We start from the raw sequence: 20531 nt of genomic DNA on the forward strand, positions 1-20531 counted from the left end.
GTGTCAACATGATACACAGCCAACCTGTCCTCCTGATTTCAAATCCAGTGCAACCTGGTTTTGTAAATATTGTGGACTTGAAACCAGAAGAATTTCCAGCTCCTTTTGGCTGCTTTTACAGAAATAATTTGCCTTGTGATGCAACCTCGTGCTGGAGCCTAAGATTTGCTGCAAGTGTAAGAAGTCTCCAAACTGCACTTTGCATGAGATTGCACATAATTTAGGACTGGTTTCTGCTACATGGTTCATCCTGACCCGTGCACAAGAAGTGGCTGTGCATGTTGCAAATGCTTTACACTTGCCACACTTTATCATCCAGCCTGTTTCACCGCCTCAAGCCTCTGCGCAGTCAGTTGGGTATAAAGCACCCACATGCCAAATAGTTGAGGCTTTCCAGTAAATTGAGATAAAACTGGAGCACAACTGGCACCAGAGTAATTAAACATGGCGGGGGGAGCAGAAAGGGGTTGGACACAAAAATAAGCAGTAACTCCACACAACCTGACTGCACTTATTGGTAAGCAATAAAAGTGCCAAGCAGAGAAATGGTGCAATAGAATAGAGTAGCCTACGTGCAAGGGGGAAGGGGGGTGAAGTGTGGAACTGCATTTTTCCACAGCCTATAACCCCCGCGAAGATTCCCGTAACCGCAGCCACAAAACAAAAGTTACATAACTAACAATGAAGGCCAAGTAAATATTATTGTTGGTACAAATATGCATGCTGTTCATGTTTGCAGTTGATTGGGTTTGAAGTATGATACAAACCTGCTCCATTCGGTCCTGCAGGATCTTAAAGGACTGAGACAAGTCCCGCGTCTGTCGCCAAGTCCATGCCGTAAAAAGCGCGCTGCATGCGGCCAGAGACAGAGCCACCAGGGCCAGAGAAGCCCAGAAGACCCGCAGCTTGCGCACTCGCCTCCTCTGCAGAATCCGATGCATATTGGTGCAGACTGCACTGCTACTCACCGTCGCAGACCATCCGAAATCCACTCCAACTTCATTCCAGCAGAGCAAGTCCCTCCAAATGCGTTTCTGTCCAAATGTCCATTTTAATGAGAAAGACGCGCGAGTAGACAACCTACTGCTTTTTAAACGGGAAGATCTTTCTGTATAATGCTCGGTTTATCTGACAGATGAGGGGGTTTAACACAACAAATCATCCGATCTTTCTTCCCCACAGATCAAAGCCCCCGTCCACCGCGTGCCTCCAAATACAAGAAAACTGCAACTTGCGCACGTCAACTGTTGCATCGTTCTCCTTGTGATACGTTGACTCAGCTCTCTTGTCTTCCCTTTAAACTGCGCGCTGGGGGGTCACTCTATTAGACAGACAGACTGAGCACACATGGGCGTGCATTCCCACACAGACAGACTTTGAGGTGAACTTTCCGCGCGCCCTCGGTGAGCTCTGATGTTGTGATACCGGCGAGCATCCGCCGTTAAAAACCAACTAGGTGAGCACCGCGGCTTCCTCTGCCTCTCGAGTCACTTTCATCAACTTGCATGCCTTGAAAATATGTGCCAGTCACGCGTGTAACAGTTCCGCTTGGAACCACACGGTGGCTGTAGTGTTTAGGTAATGACTGGTGGGGATGATGCTGTTCGTCCAGTGTGCCATCAACAAGCGAGTCAACGACTGATATTGATCCCTATAGACAACTTCTTAATCTAAAATACAGAAGAAAAGCATAGCAATTATACCCTATACTTTCATCTATGCATTGCACAAATTCCATTTGTCATTTCTTCCTCTTTTTGTTGAAGTAGTTTTGACGTGTTGATTACATTGAAGTTTTACTGTATTTTATTATTTATTTTTTTATTTGCACATTTTTTATATTACATGTGCACTGAGCTTATTTGAGACTAAAGTTCTATCCTAAATAACAATGTTTTAAACAATAAAACATCGTAATTAAAAGGAATTGTTGTGTTAGTAGGCCCCCTATAGGTCAAATGCTGTTGCATACTGCCTTTTGTTTAACTTTAAAATCTTTTTAAGCTCATCATTATTTGTCCAAAATGGGAATTGTATTAAAATGACATTCAGACAAGTTTATGACAAAAATCTAGTAGCCCAACACTGTTATTTAACTGCGGTGTAAGAGATTTTCTTCCTTTTGTGTCAACGAGACAGAGCAGTCAAACAAGTTTACAAGTAAACAGTAAAACAGTCTTGGTTTTCAACAGTGGGTGGCAACAGGAAACCTAAATACTTTTCTCTTGCAGGATCTAGCAGCGTTTTCCTAGCTTTTTGGAAGACTTGGGTGCACGTCCAATATTTGGCGGGGGTTTAGGCGTCCTCCCTTAAGAAAATCTAACGTGTTTCAATTTTTTTTAAATGCAATTTTCCCATACATTTTGCGTTTCTTTGTAGTCGTGTTGTCTCTTTTTGGTCATTTTTAATTAATGTATCTGGATTGCTTTTACAGCAAATGACAGTAAAAGTTTTTTTTGTGTGACCTCAAACACTTTGCTGGTCACGTGAAAAACCTGTGAATACATTTTTGATTGAAGAGTTTATATGATCTCATGAAGCCCTGTAAAAACTCATTGGATGAGATCTAAAATGCACAATGTTACTGAGAAGCTTTGTATTCATGGATTCCACCCAACTATGATTGTCTTTATTTTCAACTGTTTCAGAGACAAAATCAGACACATTCACACCAAATGCCTCTGCTGGCAGAAAAATAAACATCAATGCATGTAAGCATTTGAAAACACCTTTAAAATATCTTGCCTTGTGAATGATAACTGGGTAACACACGTAGGCCCTTTAGACACCTTAACAGCACCACAGTTGTGGAAATGAGCCCAGTACATTAACATGGTTGTTTTAGTATTTATACTGACAGTTTCACAGTGCAGCAACCACTATATATAATACACACCCTGCTAACTACAAACTGAATTCCAAACAGTTAAATATGCTTTGTATTTGTATTTACCTTTTATCTTTAAAGTCTGATATATTGCAAATATTTGACAGGAATCAGGGTAGAAGTCGGATTATTTTTTTAGGAATCCATGCTGGGAACACAGTATTGTGTAATTTATAGCTCTGGGTCTTGCATTCTGATGGGAAGTTGCAGAAAAGATTATAAAAGGTTATGAATATCTCTTCATTTGCCCTCAGACTCTATTGATTTTTGCGGATGCACTCATGTAATAGCATGCTGACAGCACATTAAATGTACTTTTCCACATTAACATGACTAATTTACAACACAATATCACAAAGATGAAAATTTAAAAAAGAAAACTGCATACTTCACTCAATCATTTTTAAAGTAAACAAACAATGAAAAGAAATGCAAATCAAAACGCTACAAAGGAATGTCAGAGGTTCTTACTTGTTTAGAGTGAGAGAAAACAAACTAAATAAAACCCACAACTCAGGCTGTTTTCATTATATTGCTGGACATGATACAGAAAGCCCTCTTAAAAAAAGAATTAGACTAGAAACAGAGTACAGACCAGAATCGTGCCCCTTTTCATTTTAGCAGGACAGGTTCAAAGACACAGACTGAACCCAGTCCAAGACTTTTACTTTTTAAATTCCAGCAGATGGATCGTTTTTGTCTGATTTGAGGCTCATTTCCTTGAAGCTAGTCCAAAGAGTTTATTAGTAGGTTTAGGTTCAACTGATTCCTTTACTTCACAATTGCATCCATTAGAGCCCACATGGCTTAAACGTAAATGAAACTCATAGCATTCATCTGGAAGACAAGGGGAGACATGACTGACTCTTTGGTTACTGTTATCATAGTTTATGATTATTTAAAGGGATAACTTACCATAAACTCACTCCTTTCAACAGTTAAACAGTACAATGAAACATACATCTTGGCTTTGCAATGCGTTAGTTTTTTTCTGTATTTTTGTGCAAAAAGAAAATATTTCATTTCTAGATGATGTGTTAGGACTTTCTCTAAAAAAAAACATAAATATGCACACTCCTGTCTGACCTTTTTCATGTCCATATATTTTCCATTTTTCACAAGAGAGGTTAGGTTATCTGATCCTTTTAACACCAAAATCAAAAATGCTCTGGGTCATACATCACAAGGGAAAAACACAAAACACAGATTTTAGTGCCTCTTTTAAATATAGTGCGTATAGGCCCCATTCCAATACTTAAAACTGCATCCTTGACTTGAGAATAACCCAATTGACTGTTTGCTAAACCCTTCTTCAAAAAGGAACAAGGCACAGCAAGTAGGCTACATTTTGAAGTAATGTGTGTGTGAGGCTGTAGTAAGAAGATACCTCGTGTATAGTTTTTTAATGCCATACCAAAACCAAAAACATCAATGTAAGCTGCAAACATTATCATACCTGGCAAACTAGCTTACCACCTGTAGTAACTGAGCATTTATTTAAAGTCAAGGAGCATATAATAAGTTAACGGCATTCCGTTACGTCAGAGTTTAGGCTAATGTTAGCATTCCTATCCTGCTCATTAATGAATTTGATTTTCACTCTTGCTAATCTCGCCAACTTGCTTTTTGCCTGGACATGTAGCTTAAGCCTCAGTCTTTTAGCATTAAAATATGTATGTAGCCATCATGTGTACGCATATTTTACAGGACTCTGTTTAAAGAGAGTCAGCTGGGAAGAATCAAAAGTTGGCTAATTAGCTAATGCTAGCTTACAGCATCTAATAAAATCTGCCAGCTGTTGTCATTTCAGCCGACACAATCGACAGTCCTATGCTACAAATGAGAAACGGATGACCTATTGTGGAATTGTAAAAAAATATGTAATGTAAATCCCCCATTGTTATTAATGTACACTGCATATTTGCTGTGCTAGCTTGAAAAACATGATAGGCGTGGTAACAGTAACTAAGGGGGGGGTAGGGCTTAACAAACAGTCAATCATTTAAATAATGTGCCCTTAGTGAAATTGGCGATTGTCATTGTCATGTTTTGGAACGGGGCCAATGAGTGGTGCTCTATCCCTACACTCTGTGACCGTATGGTTGAAAAGGTCATGCTGTCATGAGCCCAGTGTGGGCTTATGGCTGGGCCAGGCGCTCCAACGCCTCTCCTTCGCAGCGCATACAGTGGTAGCCCATGTCAGCTGTGACGTCGAAGCTGCCCTGGCTGAGGTAAAAGTCCATAGATGGTTTGTTCCAGTTCAGGACAGTGAAGTTAAGCTGGTTGCAGCCGGCAGCCATCCCCAGCTACAGGAGCAGGAAGACAGACATGAGTACTGCTGTGCTGACATAAGGGATTTATAAAAGCTGCAAGACATGTTATGCATTATGTTGCAAAACCTCCTTTCCTGAATTTCCCCATCTGGGGATCAATAAAGGATTATCTTTTCTTTGTAGAAAGAGAGAGAACCGCCATGGCTAACGTATACAGTACGTATCCATGTCTTGCCCAGTCAAGTTATGGATTGATGTTTTACTCACCTGAGCTACCTTGCTCATAAGTGCTTTACCAATGCCCGCGCCTGGAAGACAGATACCATGAATTACTTCAGAAGGTTTTTCTCTTTAGGCCATTTTAACAAATGATATTGGCTCCATAACAACAATGACATTTTTTAAGATTTTTGCGCTGTACCTCTAAACTCAGGCATCACGTACAAGTCCTCCATATAAATGGCTCTGCCCGACCATGAGCTGTAGGAATAAAAGTAAAGTGCATATCCTATCTTTGTGTGGCCTAAAAGAAAGAGAAAAAGAAAAAATGTGAAATCAGTGCACCAGGAAATGGTAGAGAACTAGGGAATGAAAAGTAATCAACTTTTGAAAACAGCACAAAACTTGTGCATTCATTTTAATAGGTAGTTTTCTACTAAGTATTGGTCATATCACAATACATATTCACAGGATATGTTTCTTTTCAAGATATACTGTATCTGCATATCAGTCTCTAAACATTTTTGGTTTTTGAATTGATTTTATTGTACTGTTCTTAAAGGAGAATTCCAGTCAATTTCAATACAGCTCTGTTGTTTGTAAATTTGGAGTGCTGTCAGTAGAGAGACAAATGAAAACAATCAGTGCTGCCTACACCAAATTATCCTCCTGCTAGATTATGCACCTAACAGGCTTAAACAGGGCATGTTTTAAACACGTTTTTGGCCTCTAAACATGCTCAAAATGTCCTTACAAGTGCCAACCCATGTGCAGTTATTCCTTCCAAGTGAACACAGCTAATTTCACGGCTGTAGATGTGACAGAAAGGTGTGTTTCGACTAGTGGACTTCACCGGAAAACAGGAAATCAAATATAATAAACCTCTATTTAAATATCTAAACTTTAGGCTTTTAGTTCAACTTCTAAAAGTTATTCTGGTTGAGGATTTTAAAGCAGTATTTAATGATTTTTGTTGGCCGTCTTTCAGCTTAAAGATGCTTTAGCCTATGTAGAGTTGGGTTGCATCTGAAATCACATACACTGCACTACATATTTAATATGTAAACTATCGTTCAACATACTTTTGTGTAAATAAACAGTAGTGTGTATCTTTTAGGACGCACTAAACTATCATTTTCAACGTCAGCCCCCCTGCCGTTGACGACGCGTAACATTGGTAACCACTGCCGACGTCCGCGGCATCCCCAGATAACGCTGAAATTACTGAAAGAGGTAAATAACTAGACCAACCGTCATTTAAATATGTAGACATGTAAATTAGAGCGTTATTGACGTTACAGAGCGCCTCGGTGTCTGTCCATTTGTCTGTTATGAATGTTGTCGTTACTGTCGCATTACATTGTGGGATATTTATGCGGGCGTACTGTTCGGTATTACATACTTTAATATTTTATCGGAAATAGCATGGAATTTGCGTACTACTATTTAGGTTTCATACTAAGGTTTTGGACACACTAAAAAATCTTGCATACTGTTTTAGCCTACTAAATAGCATGTTCTTATGGAAATTCGGATGCAGCCTTAGCGAAGGGGTTTGATAGCATTTTATCTAGTCTGAATCACTTATCGAATCTTATTAGGTAGGTTGCCCCTAATTAAAATAAATATGTAGTTTTTATTTCACTTAGTGGACGATGATGGATGGATACACTGATACTTCACTCAGTAACTGGAAATCCTACTGTTCTGAAAGGGCTTGTCACTGCGTCCCTTGTCGTCAGTAGGCCTGCATTCAGCAGTTCTGGTCTGTCGTGTTCAGCCAGTCAGTCTTGTTGGGCCTATGTTACTTCTAGTCCAAACGGGCATTTCCCTTTGGAGAGGTGATCAATCTACTTGCTGCATCACTGATCAGAGAGTAATGTAATGTTGGCCATGAGTTTTTTTTTTTGTTTTGTTTTGTTTTGTATGAGATGAAGATGTGTAGGGCCTACAACTCCATCGCTCCCCCAAATTTGATTGATTTTAACAGTAGTGAAGTTTACAGCGTTTTTGATGGTTTCCCCCTCACCTTCTTTGGTTTTGTGCTGTTCTGGCACCTCAGCGACAATCCCATGGAAGAACGGGTTCTTGGAGAAGCCGTCCTGCTCCAAGTCTGCATATAAAAATACAAAAAAAAGATTATATGCGATATGCTGGTGATAGTTTTTCTTGAAAGTGAGATAAAAACTCAAAAACATGCCAAAAAAACAACAAAGTATAGGCCACCCTACGAAGACATAGCGGACCAGACGCAAGCTTTTATTTTGAAAAGTCGAAGCTCGGGAGACGGAGGTCTCCAGGCTGCAGCCAAACTCTAAAATACAGATAGGATTTGAGATGAAAAGTAAAGAATGATTGGAGCAGGGGACTGACAGCGACAGAACCAATCACACTGTAACAGACGCTCCACTTAGAACCAATTGCAGTCTTTACTTTTAAATGCATGTAGCTACCGGTAGCCTACCGGCAGTCTGGCACACGTGGGTGCTCATCGAGATTGTGATTATAATCAAAAGCTACTAAATGGACTCTGTCTTGAGGTTTGATTTTGTTCCAAGTTTAACAAAGAACTCCATCCATAATTGAATATTGTCTGACCTTAACTGGATTTCATCGTTTTTCTATGAAGGGTAAATAAATGTACAGGCCTATATGTCAAAGCAGAGAACTACAACAGATCATTTTTTGCAGAGCTCTTTATACAGTAGCCTACCTCTCTGTGTAATTTTGACACGATCTGCAACTTTCTCATATTCAGCCAACTCCTGTGAAAAATAAATACAAAAACCATTAGTTTGCACTACCGTAAAATACATATACAGTGTGTGTATATATATATATATATAAATATAAAACTCCTAACCTAAATACCTGTCAGTTAGCCTATACCAAATGGATCATGGAGCATACACATCTGGTGTGCGCTCTAATATAAACGTCTTCAAAATATATTGATACAATAACATCAATGATGCTGATCGCATCTACTGACGTAAGCCCGAGTCATAGGCGACCAAATGTCTTCCGAGTCATGTCCTACGGCTGCACTGCACGTTTCCCCTCACCACGATCATCCGCGCGATGTCCTTGCAGTCCTCCACGTTGGATGCACGGATAGAGAAGTCCATGTTGTGCGATATGCTCACGGTGTGTGGCGGTTCCACGACTGTGGATTTGGACGGAGGTAACGTGAAAAATGACCGTGGAGGTCTGCAGCTGTCCTCTTCTTCACGTCCTACCAAAACAGGAAGATAACTGAGCTGAAAGCGCACTGGGGGTTCGGGGAGGGAGGGGGCACGAATATAGGCGCACTCACGATTAGAAAACGTTCTTTAGGCTGTTAAATTTGTTTATATAGCCTATCTTGTTGGACCAGAACCTCAGCAACCTCCATATATGCAAGAAAACTACCATTCCCAGGGTTGTGTTATGTCAGTTAATTTTTTTTAAAGACTATTTACTCTCAAAGTACAAAATGTACTTTCTCTGCAGCCCTTTTCCAGAAGGATTTAAACCATACTGAGGGATTTTAACAACCGTCTATTGAACATATTAATGGATTTGAACTTATCCATAAAGTATGTTTACTAAAGCTAGTTACTTATTAATCCATTACAATGGATAATTTATTATTAAATAGTACCTTATACCTTATATTTTTAGGTTTGTGTCATCTAAATTGCTACCCATGATTAAGTCATACTGTGGCTTGATTTTTCTATAAAAATTATACAACCCTGAGCTATATATATATATATATATATATATATATATATATATTTGTGTGTGTGTGTTTTGGGTGGCATGAACTATTTTTCCTACAAACTAAGTTATACTCTGGCCTAAGGATGGCGCTGTCAGTCAGTCAGTCAGTCGGTCTGTTCAACACTGAATTTCTATTCTGGGAGGATGGTTTTGACCTGTAAAGTGCCACTGTGAAGTTTCCCCTTGACTGGTTACTTGTGTTGTTGTTGACCCCCTGATCTTTTTCCAGGCCACCGTTTTCCCACATTTTCAGGCTAAAATTTCAATCAATCAATTTTGCGTATAGATAAGTCATAACTTCCATGCCAAATTGTCATGAATTTTGCTGAGAGCATTTATATTTAAGGGAATGAAGCCCTTTGTTTTACATGACCCCTCCATGGCTTTTCCTCATGGTAATATTCATAGTAGTATTCTGTCATCTGCTCCATCCAACACTTGAGTTGTGCGATGTGTTATTAGCATTTCAGTCCCTAGGGGGCCCTACCAAGACTTTTGGCCTTGTTTATGTCTCTGTTAAGCTCAGATAAATATATGCACTTCTGTGGGGTCAGTATTAAATATGGTTCACCTTCTCCATTGCTAAGGCTTAAATACTTTGTTCTCAGTAGCCAAATCATCGTTTATCATTTAATATTCAGTAACACATAATAGCATTGCATTCTGGAGAAGAGCCTAACTCTTGAGTGGAGCTGCTATGATCTAAACATTGAGTTATTATTCCTAAACACAAGATTATGTTTTATTCATAATTAGCATGATGCATACTGTAGGCCTCTGTGTGTCTGCATGGGTGGATGGCTGTTTCATTTCATTATACTTAAGATTTATTTGTTTTCCCACCGATTTCTTTCCACAGAAATCATTCAAAACTAATAAAAAGCAGAATTTCACAGTAGTTGTCACAACCGGAGAGGTTATCTTTAGTTAAACTCATTGTGATGACGGCCAGTAGAGACATGTCATCGAAGTGTGAACTTTGCCTGAAATAAGATTGATCTCATGAGTTTAACAGTGTTCCCCCCCCCCAACCAGAGTTTGAGGAACTGAAAATACATTGGGGTATTTGCAAAAAAAACAACCACATGAATGAATCGTTTGGTTGCTATCTCTAAAGAACCATATAGATCGGAAGTAAATTAACATAAAAGTAAGCAGTAGATCTTAATGATATAACTAACCTGTCTTTCCTCGTGAAAGCCTGCCAAATCAATTTCCATGACTCAGACATCCTGTTTGAGACAAATATATGACATTTTCTCATAAAAAGAGAAGCGGCTCTATTAAAATACCTAATTTATGACCTCATTGTTTGAAACCAGCTGCTACATAATGAGCTTCAGCAGGCACATCAGTAGACTCAACATGACACTCTGTGTTTGTCTGTTTGAAATATGAGTAGAATCACTAAATGATTATTCAGTTTCAGTCTGAAGATGTCATTGTTAGGCAGCCTATCCTCAATTCTGACATAAAAATGGAAAATGAATGAAATAAAACACTTAAATATTTTTGGTATTCTTTGCTTATTTGAAATTAGGAAAACAAACAGGAAAGATGGGGTTCACAGCTGATGTTAAATAATATTGATGTTGCCATTATATGTAATGCATCTTTTACCTCAAGGCCATGGAAACGCTCCTATAAAAACAATCTTTTAAGTCCAAACTATGTTGTGAGACCCTTATGTAAAGCTAATGTAGTGACACCTAACTTCAAGTCAAACTGTTACCCTTGGGATTAACATTTTCATTCACAGCTATTTAATAGAATAACCTACAGCTTAAAGAATAGGAATAGTCAAAGAAAACAAACTCAACTTGTAACCATATAACAGCCGAAAATGATACATTTTTATTGTTCACCAGTGTTTATGAACTACTTCTTGATGTGTTTTCGCCGTTATATCTCTTTATTAAGCCACAGAGCTCCAGTTGGAGTTAACTTTCTCTGTTTGGTTAAAGAGAAGTGTAATGATTCTGAGTGAAACCAGACGACACAAAAACCACAGCTGGTTAAGCCATGTGTGAAGTCTGGTTCAAACTAATAATTGATGAAAGATTCAGCCGATGATGAATGTTTAGAAATACAAATAACATGCTAATAACTAGGTCTACCTCACTGCCTTTGGTTATTTATGTGTTAATTATATACATAAATCACAGAATATATAGAAGACTGTGGTGTGCTTGGGGCTAAAAATACATTTATGAGAGATTTGTCACAGTACACTGCATTCTGCAGAGCGGAGGGTGGGGAGGAAATGAACAGGGGAAGGTTTTTTTTTTTTGCTGGGCTGGCTTCAAATGCTCCTGCCAGCTTTCTCCTGAAGGAATAAGGCTGTCTTCGTGGCTATTAATAGCTCCAGCAAGACGGTGTTGCTCTTTGGGACTGACTAACGGCTCCTTCATACGACGCAAGCAGAAAAAACAGAGCTTTGCCACCATTTTCATCAGCCGGCCTCCATGGAGTTAGCTGATGACGTGCGTAAGACACCCCTGACCGTTTTTACAGACGCACTTGAGGACTCACAGGCAGCCAGAAGCAGAAACATTGTAGACAGTATTAGTCAGTGGATTGTGAGTAAGAGAGAGTGGGGCCTCATACTAGGCACATCTGACAAATGCTACAAAAACCCAGAGAAAATGGTACTTGGTGTGCAAGTAAAGCACAATTCTAAATGTAAAAATGTAAATGGGCTGTATTTATATAGCGCTTTTCAATTCTTAACAGCTACTCAAAGCGCTAGTGTTTTTTTGTAAGCTCTGTGATCTGTTGCTGGGACACAATGCATGAGTTGCCAGAGCGAGGGCGTCAGATGTTGAAGGACCCGAAATACCCGATTACCCCAGGTTACATCACTAATGATACCAAAGTTCACCATAATGTATCTCAAAATCAAAAATAACGTATCATGTTTGTTGTAAACCCCTTTAGCTTACAAGAATAGTTTTTGAAAGACATTTTTGGAAATACACTTACTCGCCTTCTTGCCCACAGTGAGGTGAGAAGGTACTTCAGCCAGCAGCCACTTAGTTTAGCATAGCATAAAGACTGGAATCAGGGGGAAACAGCTAGCCCGGCTCTTTCCAAAGGTAACCAAATCAGACTGCAAGTGCCTCTGAAACAAATAAAACAAATATACATGTTGTATCAAGTTAAATCAATAAAAAAATATATTTTATGGGAAAGTTATGATTTGAAAATGTCTTGGCCAGTAGCTGTGACTTCCTGAATTCCTGTTGTCACTGTGATCAACCAGTGGAGAATTCACCTTGGTTGTTGTACCGACTCAGTTAGAAATGCATTCTGGGAATATTATATTGTTTTACCAGCTGCTCAAAAGAAACAAAGTGGTTGTCGAGATAATACAAGGGGAGATAATCATTTATGTTTTAGTAAGATTTTGTAGTTTTCTCCAACGTTATATTTAGATTTTTGCTAAAGGTATTTAAAAAAAAATGCAGTATGTGTATCTCCAAATTTGGTCATTTTTATTTTTTTTCTAATTTAAGGATTAGGTGTTCCTTTTATGGATGGAGAAAATGTTCTTGATTCCTAAAATAAATTATCAATTAAAAAACCCATTGGGTTATCTGAAAAATGCATTTTCAGGAAGCTACTTTTATTTATTTAATTTATTTATCATTTTTAGTAAGTAAAAAAAACATTTGTCACTTCAGGACACACTGGTGATATTTTTTGTCATATACAGTATTATGATGCAGCACACAAACCCAAGACCGTGTCACTTCTGTTCAGCAATAATGAATAGACCACATTTTACAGAAAACTGACATTATTCACACCATAATTAATAAAAATGATGGCATTTCATTTGCCAACTTTAGCGGGTCCATTTGCAAAAAGCTTCACAGCCATGTTCTGTTGGGCTCATTAAAACAACCCGATATGCTGTTTAGTTAATTGTTTGAAGATTTAAAAGCATGGAAAAGTACATCCAAATAAACCTTATTCCAATTTTAATTTAATGCCGGTATTTATATTGAATTTTTGGGCTGTAACTTGAGTTTTTACTTCAAATACATCATGCCATTGTTTCTCAGTTCACTGCTGGATTCAATAGAGTCATCTCCTTCAGGGCTGGACAGGAAGCCATCTCCTCTTCCTGTTTAGTCTAGATTCTGATTGGTCCCTGAGCTCAAGCGCATTTGAACAACAAAGCAGTCAACACCACATTTATCAATTTCTAAATAGAGCTAAAAGTGTCAACAGCCACAAAAAAAAAATGCAGTGAAAAGAACTGAAATACAGACAAAACAAAATAAGAGTGGCTGCTGACATCTTCCCCACGCCCTCCTTCAGCTTCCAGAATTTCCATTTTTGGACACTATTGCACTTTTTAATTAAGTGCCCTCCATAACTAGCTACCCAATTAGGATACATGAATGCAAAGCACAGCTATTCAAGTGGTCCGATGGCTTCTATTTACTTATTATAAATAGCTCACTCTGGGAATACAGTGACCTCAAGAGAAAACATTACAATCCATTTTTACTTTTATTTGCATTCATAGATGTAACATAACGGAAAACTGCTTGGTCCATTTTTGGCATACAATTTCCTGCTGCTAGCAGTAGTGTTAGTAGTAAATACACCTATTTCAAAAGTTATGATCAGAATGACATGATTTAAGAAATTCCCCCAGATAAACCCTTCCTCCTGTCTGGTCTGCTCGTGTTATTATACCTAAAACCCCCAACCAGTTAGCTCAGTCAGGAAAAGAAAAAAGAAGAAAGGAAATTAGCTCATCTGCAGACTGACGTAACCCTCATGTAAAGATAACTAGAGGACAAAAAAAGCAAACACTGTATGTCATTCACCCTGTGCTCCACACAGGCCCATTAACATGCCTTATTAGGACTTTTGCAGCCGGTTGTCAGGCTGACATATGCTCCTTCTTGTTATCTTTTCTTTTCTTTTTTTTTTTTGGTCAGCCCTCATAACGTCCCTCAGACATTCTGAGTCATGTGATTCCTGTGAAGGTCGGGTCACATGGCCACTTGCTCGGCATGGGACCTTGGCCAAGAGGGACGTGCTGTAAGAAATTAAACAATAACACTGCAGGTACATTTTCGGTAAAGATAAATAGACAACTAGCTTTCCTTTAAGGAAAAGACAGAAGTCAATGTCCAGTCAAATAATCTTGGAAAAGGTACACTTCACTTTCTGGAAGCTATTGGCAAACAGCCCATGTGTGCTATCCATCTGGGATAAGTTATAGAACTCAAATAAAAAGTGTTATTTACAGACCTCATATTTCTAATCCCCTGATAACATCTACAGCTTCCCTTTTTGATCCCGGGTCTGTGTGTCGCAAAAGATATTCTGTCCTGTTTAAGCAGCAGGGCAGGTGAAATCTGAGGTCAACTGAAGTTTGCAGACACAGTTTTACGTGTAAATCTTGTGTACGCGTAATAATACTCCTTCAAGCCTTCGGGCTGCTTTCTCACATATTTGCAAACAGATTAGCACTTCCTGATATAGACGTTTTTAAACTATCATGAACTTTCTAAATGAGTCCCACTTTGTTTGTTGTTGCTGATACCAGTAGCTGACGAGAGGTTAAATTCGGAGCCAGGCAGTTCCCAAGCAATAAAAAGGCTCTATAGAAAGAAAAAACAGACTCAAAGAGTTTAAAATCCTGCTAGCAGCTCTGTGAGGCTGTATTTTGGGCTTCGAGCTAAATGCTAATGTAGCATGCTACCATGCTCGCTACAACAATGTTAAAGTGATAATGTTTAGCATGAATAATGTTTACTATGTTCCCCTTCTTAGTTTAGCTTACTAGCACGCTACTATTTGCTAATTTGCACCATGCCACGTTAACGTAATTTGGGATTAGTCTATATCCTTGATGGTACACTTTCGGGAATGCTCCGGTGCCTTAGGAAATTCCACCAGATGCATGTATTTTCCGTTTCCTTACGCTTTTGTTGTGTTGGAATTTTAAATTCGCTGAATTAATTAGGACTACTTTTGACTGCTCCTCAGATCTTTGCAGTGTAAATTAAGACAGCTAGCTAGAGTATCTGCGCAATCTGAGTTTTCTCTTCCATGACTGTTTTGTGGCGGCTCTGTGCGGAGCATAGCACCGCCTATGACGATTCTGATTGGGTTAAAAAATGCCAATAAACCAGAGCATGTTTACCTCCCATCCTCGAATGCTATGTGGAATAGCCAGACCCTCCTTCAGCGCACTTTGGAGGAGGGTTTGGCAAAGCGAGACTATATGGGATAGATGGAAAGAAAAGAAATCACATGTTAACAGTCTGAACCACAACAAGTGGTGGACTGTCCAACAGACCTTTTAAAGTAGGGTGACCAGACGTCCCCGGTTTCCGGGGACAGTCCCTGGTTTTGGTGACCTGTCCCCCGGAAATGTCCCCTGTTTTCACTGTGACTGACAGACCCGAAATTGGAATGAAAGAAACAAGACAGCCAGAGCCAGCGCTGCTCAGTGCTCAGTTGTTTTAGAAAGCCGTATTTTACGATGATAAAATGACTGATTATTTGCATGGAGTCTGGTGGGTTTAGCTAACACAATATCGCTGACTTTTATGTTTTAAAAAAGGATGTTTGTCTGTCAATAGCAAAACGAGCACTTTTCTGAACGTAAATACAAGCTGGACAATTATCCTATTAACTTCCATTGTAGCTTGTTTCTCTGCTGCCGACTGCAGCGATCTCGTTCAATACTGCATCAACGTCAAAGGAAAATATTTCCTCAATAGTTTTTTTTGTCGCAGAAACAAGCCTGAAGCAACAAAGCAAAAGCTGTCAGATAAATGTAGTCCAGTAAACATTACAACGTTCCCCTCTGAGGTGTAGTGGAGTACAGGTAAAAAGAAGCAGCAGGAGTGATTCTAGGATCAGACTCTTAGGGGGGGGGCTCAGCCCCTAATGAGAACAGCTCTAGAATAGAATAGAATAGAATGCCTTTATTGTCATTATACACAAGTACAGGGTACGTGTGCAACGAGATTAAAGCAATCCCTTTGCAGTGTTGACACAAAAAATATAAGAATATAACAGTATAAAATATAACAGTATAAAATATCAAAAATATAAAGTCAAAGATATAAAGTGTAGTGACTGTCTAGTGTAGTGACAAAAAAATATAAGAATATAACAGTATAAAATATAACAGTATAAAATATCAAAAATATAAAGTCAAAGATATAAAGTGTAGTGACTGTCTAGTGTAGTGACAAAAAATATAAGAATATAACAGTATAAAATATCAAAAATATAAAGTCAAAGATATAAAGTGTAGTGACTGTCAAGTATCAAGTATAAGACTCTAGGTCTAGTGTCCCCGTTTTCAGTTTTACAAACATAAAAACATGACATGATTTGGAGTTATATACGCTTCTGAGCTGAAAATGTCCCCGGATTTTGTCAGAGAAATCTGGTTACCTTACCTTAAAGCAGCCGCTTTGGATTGATTGGAAATGTACGATGATGTTTTATTATCCATGCACAAGTCCGAAAAATACACTTTCAGTGTATGATACCTATAAGGGTAAATATTTAATCACCTGTTTTATTTTTTCATCTCTGTGGCACATACCAAGCAAACATACTTTTCATGTTCATTCTGAGAACTGTAAACAAGGGGCGATACATCAAATCCCCAAATTCTTATATTTCCACAAAACCAGCAGCTTGTGAAATGCACGTAGCGTATTTAAACTCCAAGCACACAGACGCACACAAGCTACTGTAGCAACATCCTGAGGAAATCGCCTCTCCTTTAAAGCTTTACTGTAAAGAGACATCAAAGCTCCAGCTGCAGCCAAAAAATGGGATGTGTGTGTGAGATTTAGAAGGGTTTTAAGGTGGCAATAACGCTCCTGTAAAGTTATAAACCCTGTCAGACTGTGAATTCACAATTTTTGAGAATATCTAAGTTATCAAATGAAGCAGCCACCCATTTCTTCTTTTTCTCCTTCGTTAGTCATTTCCTCAGATTTGATTCTTTGAATTAATGCGAATAACAGGAAAACCTGACTATGAAGCCAGCAGATACAATGGACCCCCTCCGACGACCACTTCTCTTCTGAGTAACTGAGCCATTTCCTTCTATGAAACCAGAGGCCTTTTGTACTTGAAGGTGTGACCAGGGTGCGGGTAAACACTTTGATTTACATGAGTCAATCCAGTAACTTTCACTGGAACAGCAACTATTATACACATTAAAGCATGCATTAACTGAGAAACTCTTACGGTTTCCCATAATACCAACATCCTGTATTATCTGTAGTCTTCATAACACAAGTTAGGCTATGTCATATTTCCGATACGGAACTTGTGATCCCACCAACTCACTGGAACTTCTGCATTTACATTGACAGAGAGTTAGTTATTGTTTTCTGTAGTACTTTGCCATGAAAAAGCTAAATCCCGCTCACAATTGAGACATGTAACAGCTAAAGATTAACAGACAAAACTATGCACAACACACCTATGCTGTGATTACGAGCCTTGAATTGGATGACTCTTTAACCCACTTGTCATGCAGGACACTTGTCATACCATACATGGACCAAATAAAAGAACTCCTCCCATAGTGTTCTCTATTGTAGTAGATATTTGAGAACAGTACAGGGTGCCTGTTTTCATATCTCCACGCCTTGTCCAACTTCCTCTTACAGGTAGACGCTCTGCTGGAACAAACTGTACAGGTGTGTGTGGTATTTGAGTAAAAAACAACAAAAGCTGGTGTGACAAGAAATGAGGCTGGAAAATGACTTGCCAACATCGTATCTGACAGTCATAATCATGATGTTACCAAGATAAACCTTTTTATTGTTCCCTTCTGTGGATCAATAAAGATCTATCTTATTTGGCACAAATGTGACATTTTGAAGGACCAGGGTTTGGACGTACATTACAATATTTTCTATTACGATTTCAGTGTAATTTAACCATTAAAACCATAAGGAATGTAATTTTAGGCATGTCCTGGCCAAGAAAAGCAGCAATAACAAGTCGTTACAGACAAACAACATAAGACAGTAACACAAGTTACGCCACAAGGTCAGAATGAAACAGAAATTATAAAATCTTTAATAAGAATTGTTAGTACAATTCTAGAAACAACCTACCTGTCATCTTCAAACAACCCAGGAGCTGTCAAACCATAAAAATAAATAAGTAATGACGCTAACATAGCCACATATGTCTTATTATTTACTTCCAAAATGGCAGCTGTAAACATTCAATTATTTCAATAGTTATATAATGTTTACTTGCTTTAGACATGGTTAAACCTATTCCGAGTTTACTGTTTATTAGTTCAGTAGGTATGTTAACAATACTAAGAGTCTACAGCCATGCTTTGTGAGGCTGTATACAATCATTGACTTTACTGTAAGCACACTGGCACTTATAGCTTAGCTTAAATGCTATGCTGACAATAACGTGCGAATGTTTAGCAGGTATAATGTGAATAGTATATATAATGGTATATTGTTCAACAATCTAAATTTAGTGTGTTCAAGACATGATGACATTTTTTTCACGCTAGCAATGTAGCTAAAATGTGATTGACAGCTCTGGTAATTATCATTTGAAAGTAAAAGTACATTCTTTTCATAGCACTGGTTTTAATGGTGCCAGGTACAGATTGTGATGTGCTTTTTTTGGTCAATGACACACTGAGATTATTGACAAGCATAGCTACTGTAGATATACATCAATAAAGGCCAATGAAAATTGATTTACAGCAGTTTAGAAAAAGGGAACTGGGCATAAAACATTTCTACCACAAACGGGTGGGAGGCTATGTACATAGGGTCAGTTTACTTCCTAAATTGTATGTGTTTGCCTTGCTTCCAATAATAGAAGAATTACATCCCTGTTCTAATTTTCAAGAAACTGTATAACAACCAAAACCCTGTTAATGCTGGTGACTGTTCTAAGAATCCAGATCACTCAATAAACCGGCTTCTTAGAACAACACCTCTGAGCTTTAAGACTGGTACACTAGAGGTGTAATAGCCTTTAGGTCTGGGTCAGTTGGTCCCTATCTTTAGTATGAATTAGAAGCTAATCTCATCAACAAATGCTTAATTTTGCTAATCTCATCAACAAATGCTTAATTTTCCACTCTCAGCGACTTACTCCTGTCTTGTCAAAGACAGGCTGTGATCTTGTTCCTTGAAATTCCCAAATTTCCACCCAGCTCAACTGTGAACCGTGTTGACTTTGACTATTCAAACAGCTGTTTTATCATTAAGTGTTGCTTTCTTAAACCGTCCATTTTCCTTCCCCCTGCCTCTCGCTGTAGTCAGAGATTGTCTTTGTTTCCCCACAATGAATATAATTACCTCCTGAGATGATTAGAAATTTGGATGTTTTCATACCCAAGTAGCATGTGAGACATTTGAATTAATGGCTGCCAAATAGTTTCTGAACAATTGGGTGTGTCTGTAATAGCGCTCACACCCATTGATACTAATGTTTTGTAGCTAGTTGTCAAGTCTAAAAAAAGACTTTTTTTCTTTGATTCTGAAGGATTGACATTTAAAAATAATGGTTTAAATAGCTGCAAATTCTTCTGCTCCATGAATATTAAACAAAACTGCAGCCATCTGGGAGGCTGTACTTAGGCACTGTGGTAGCAAGCTCACATGCTCACAATGACAAATGGCAAAAATGCTAATGTTTTTAGCAGAACAATTTAATTTCATCTTGATGGGAACATTAATATCTGTCCTAAATATCATGGCATAATAATTTTTCAGAAATTACACTGAAAAACAAACCTCACGGTGACACTGTAGCAAAATTCACAGGATCACTAAAGTTTTTAGGATATATTGCCTGGGAACCATAAATATATGTCCACAATTTGGTGCAAATTTCATGGGGGTGGGGAAAGGAAAATTGAATGTCAATCCATCCAAATGGTGTAGCTAGAGGAAAAAAATCTGGGAATCATCCAAGTCATTTGGATTCATCCTCTAGGGAGCATCAAGTATGTACAATATTTCACATCAATCTATCTAATAGTTGTCGACCAACATTCCCATTCAGATGGTCTTTAGCAAGATGCAATATTTCTAAAAAAACCAAAACGAGCTCTAGAGCTGCCTGTGCCACAGTTTGGATGCTGACTCTGTTCTGGCTGCTCGTTGTGAGACACGTACAAAGGGTGGGTGCCTGTATGAGATGGTCCATTATGTCACCGGTGCCCCAAGAATAGTTCCAGTGTGTACTGCTAGGCATGAGGCGAGTGTGACGTTCAGAACTTAACTGTTGTTGGGCCAAACCCAGGAGAAACAGGGGCCGTACTGTTTCCCCACATCAGGCACACCCAGCCAGGCACACCCACACCCACCCACACACACACACACACA

The 20531-nt window shown here is 38.7% G+C and overlaps 2 protein-coding genes and 1 long non-coding RNA gene across 4 annotated transcripts in view; 1 reads left to right on the forward strand and 2 right to left on the reverse strand.

Moving 5' to 3' along the window:
- Positions 1-1512, reverse strand: part of tnfsf12 (TNF superfamily member 12) — a 6444-nt gene extending 4932 nt beyond the window's left edge. The window contains exon 1 of the mRNA XM_032544050.1: positions 768-1512. Within this exon, the coding sequence (XP_032399941.1) occupies positions 768-941 (174 nt within the window). The 5' untranslated portion in view covers positions 942-1512. The remainder of the gene's footprint in view (positions 1-767) is intronic.
- A 1095-nt stretch (positions 1513-2607) lies between these two features.
- Positions 2608-19814, reverse strand: sat2a.1 (spermidine/spermine N1-acetyltransferase family member 2a, tandem duplicate 1). Of its 2 annotated transcripts, XM_032544052.1 has the most exons (8): positions 19803-19814; positions 18800-18806; positions 8445-8523; positions 8093-8144; positions 7409-7492; positions 5582-5683; positions 5428-5468; positions 2608-5193 (listed from the first exon to the last, which is right to left on the reverse strand). In XM_032544052.1, the coding sequence occupies exons 3-8, from the start codon at positions 8505-8507 to the stop codon at positions 5026-5028; spliced, it is 510 nt and encodes a 169-aa protein (XP_032399943.1). In that variant the 5' UTR covers positions 8508-8523; positions 18800-18806; positions 19803-19814; the 3' UTR covers positions 2608-5025. The 2 variants fall into 2 exon arrangements, with proteins under 2 accessions (XP_032399943.1, XP_032399942.1); XM_032544051.1 differs by lacking the exons at positions 18800-18806; positions 19803-19814 and having other exon boundaries at positions 8445-8658.
- LOC116706971 (uncharacterized) lies at positions 4344-18198 on the forward strand. The gene is made up of 4 exons (XR_004336381.1): positions 4344-4422; positions 11894-11902; positions 17853-17856; positions 18187-18198. It is a non-coding gene; the product is annotated as an uncharacterized LOC116706971 (long non-coding RNA).
- Positions 19815-20531: the final 717 nt, after the last annotated feature.

The sequence above is a fragment of the Etheostoma spectabile genome, chromosome 19 (genome assembly GCF_008692095.1).
Source record: "Etheostoma spectabile isolate EspeVRDwgs_2016 chromosome 19, UIUC_Espe_1.0, whole genome shotgun sequence".
Taxonomy (NCBI): Eukaryota; Metazoa; Chordata; class Actinopteri; order Perciformes; family Percidae; genus Etheostoma; species Etheostoma spectabile.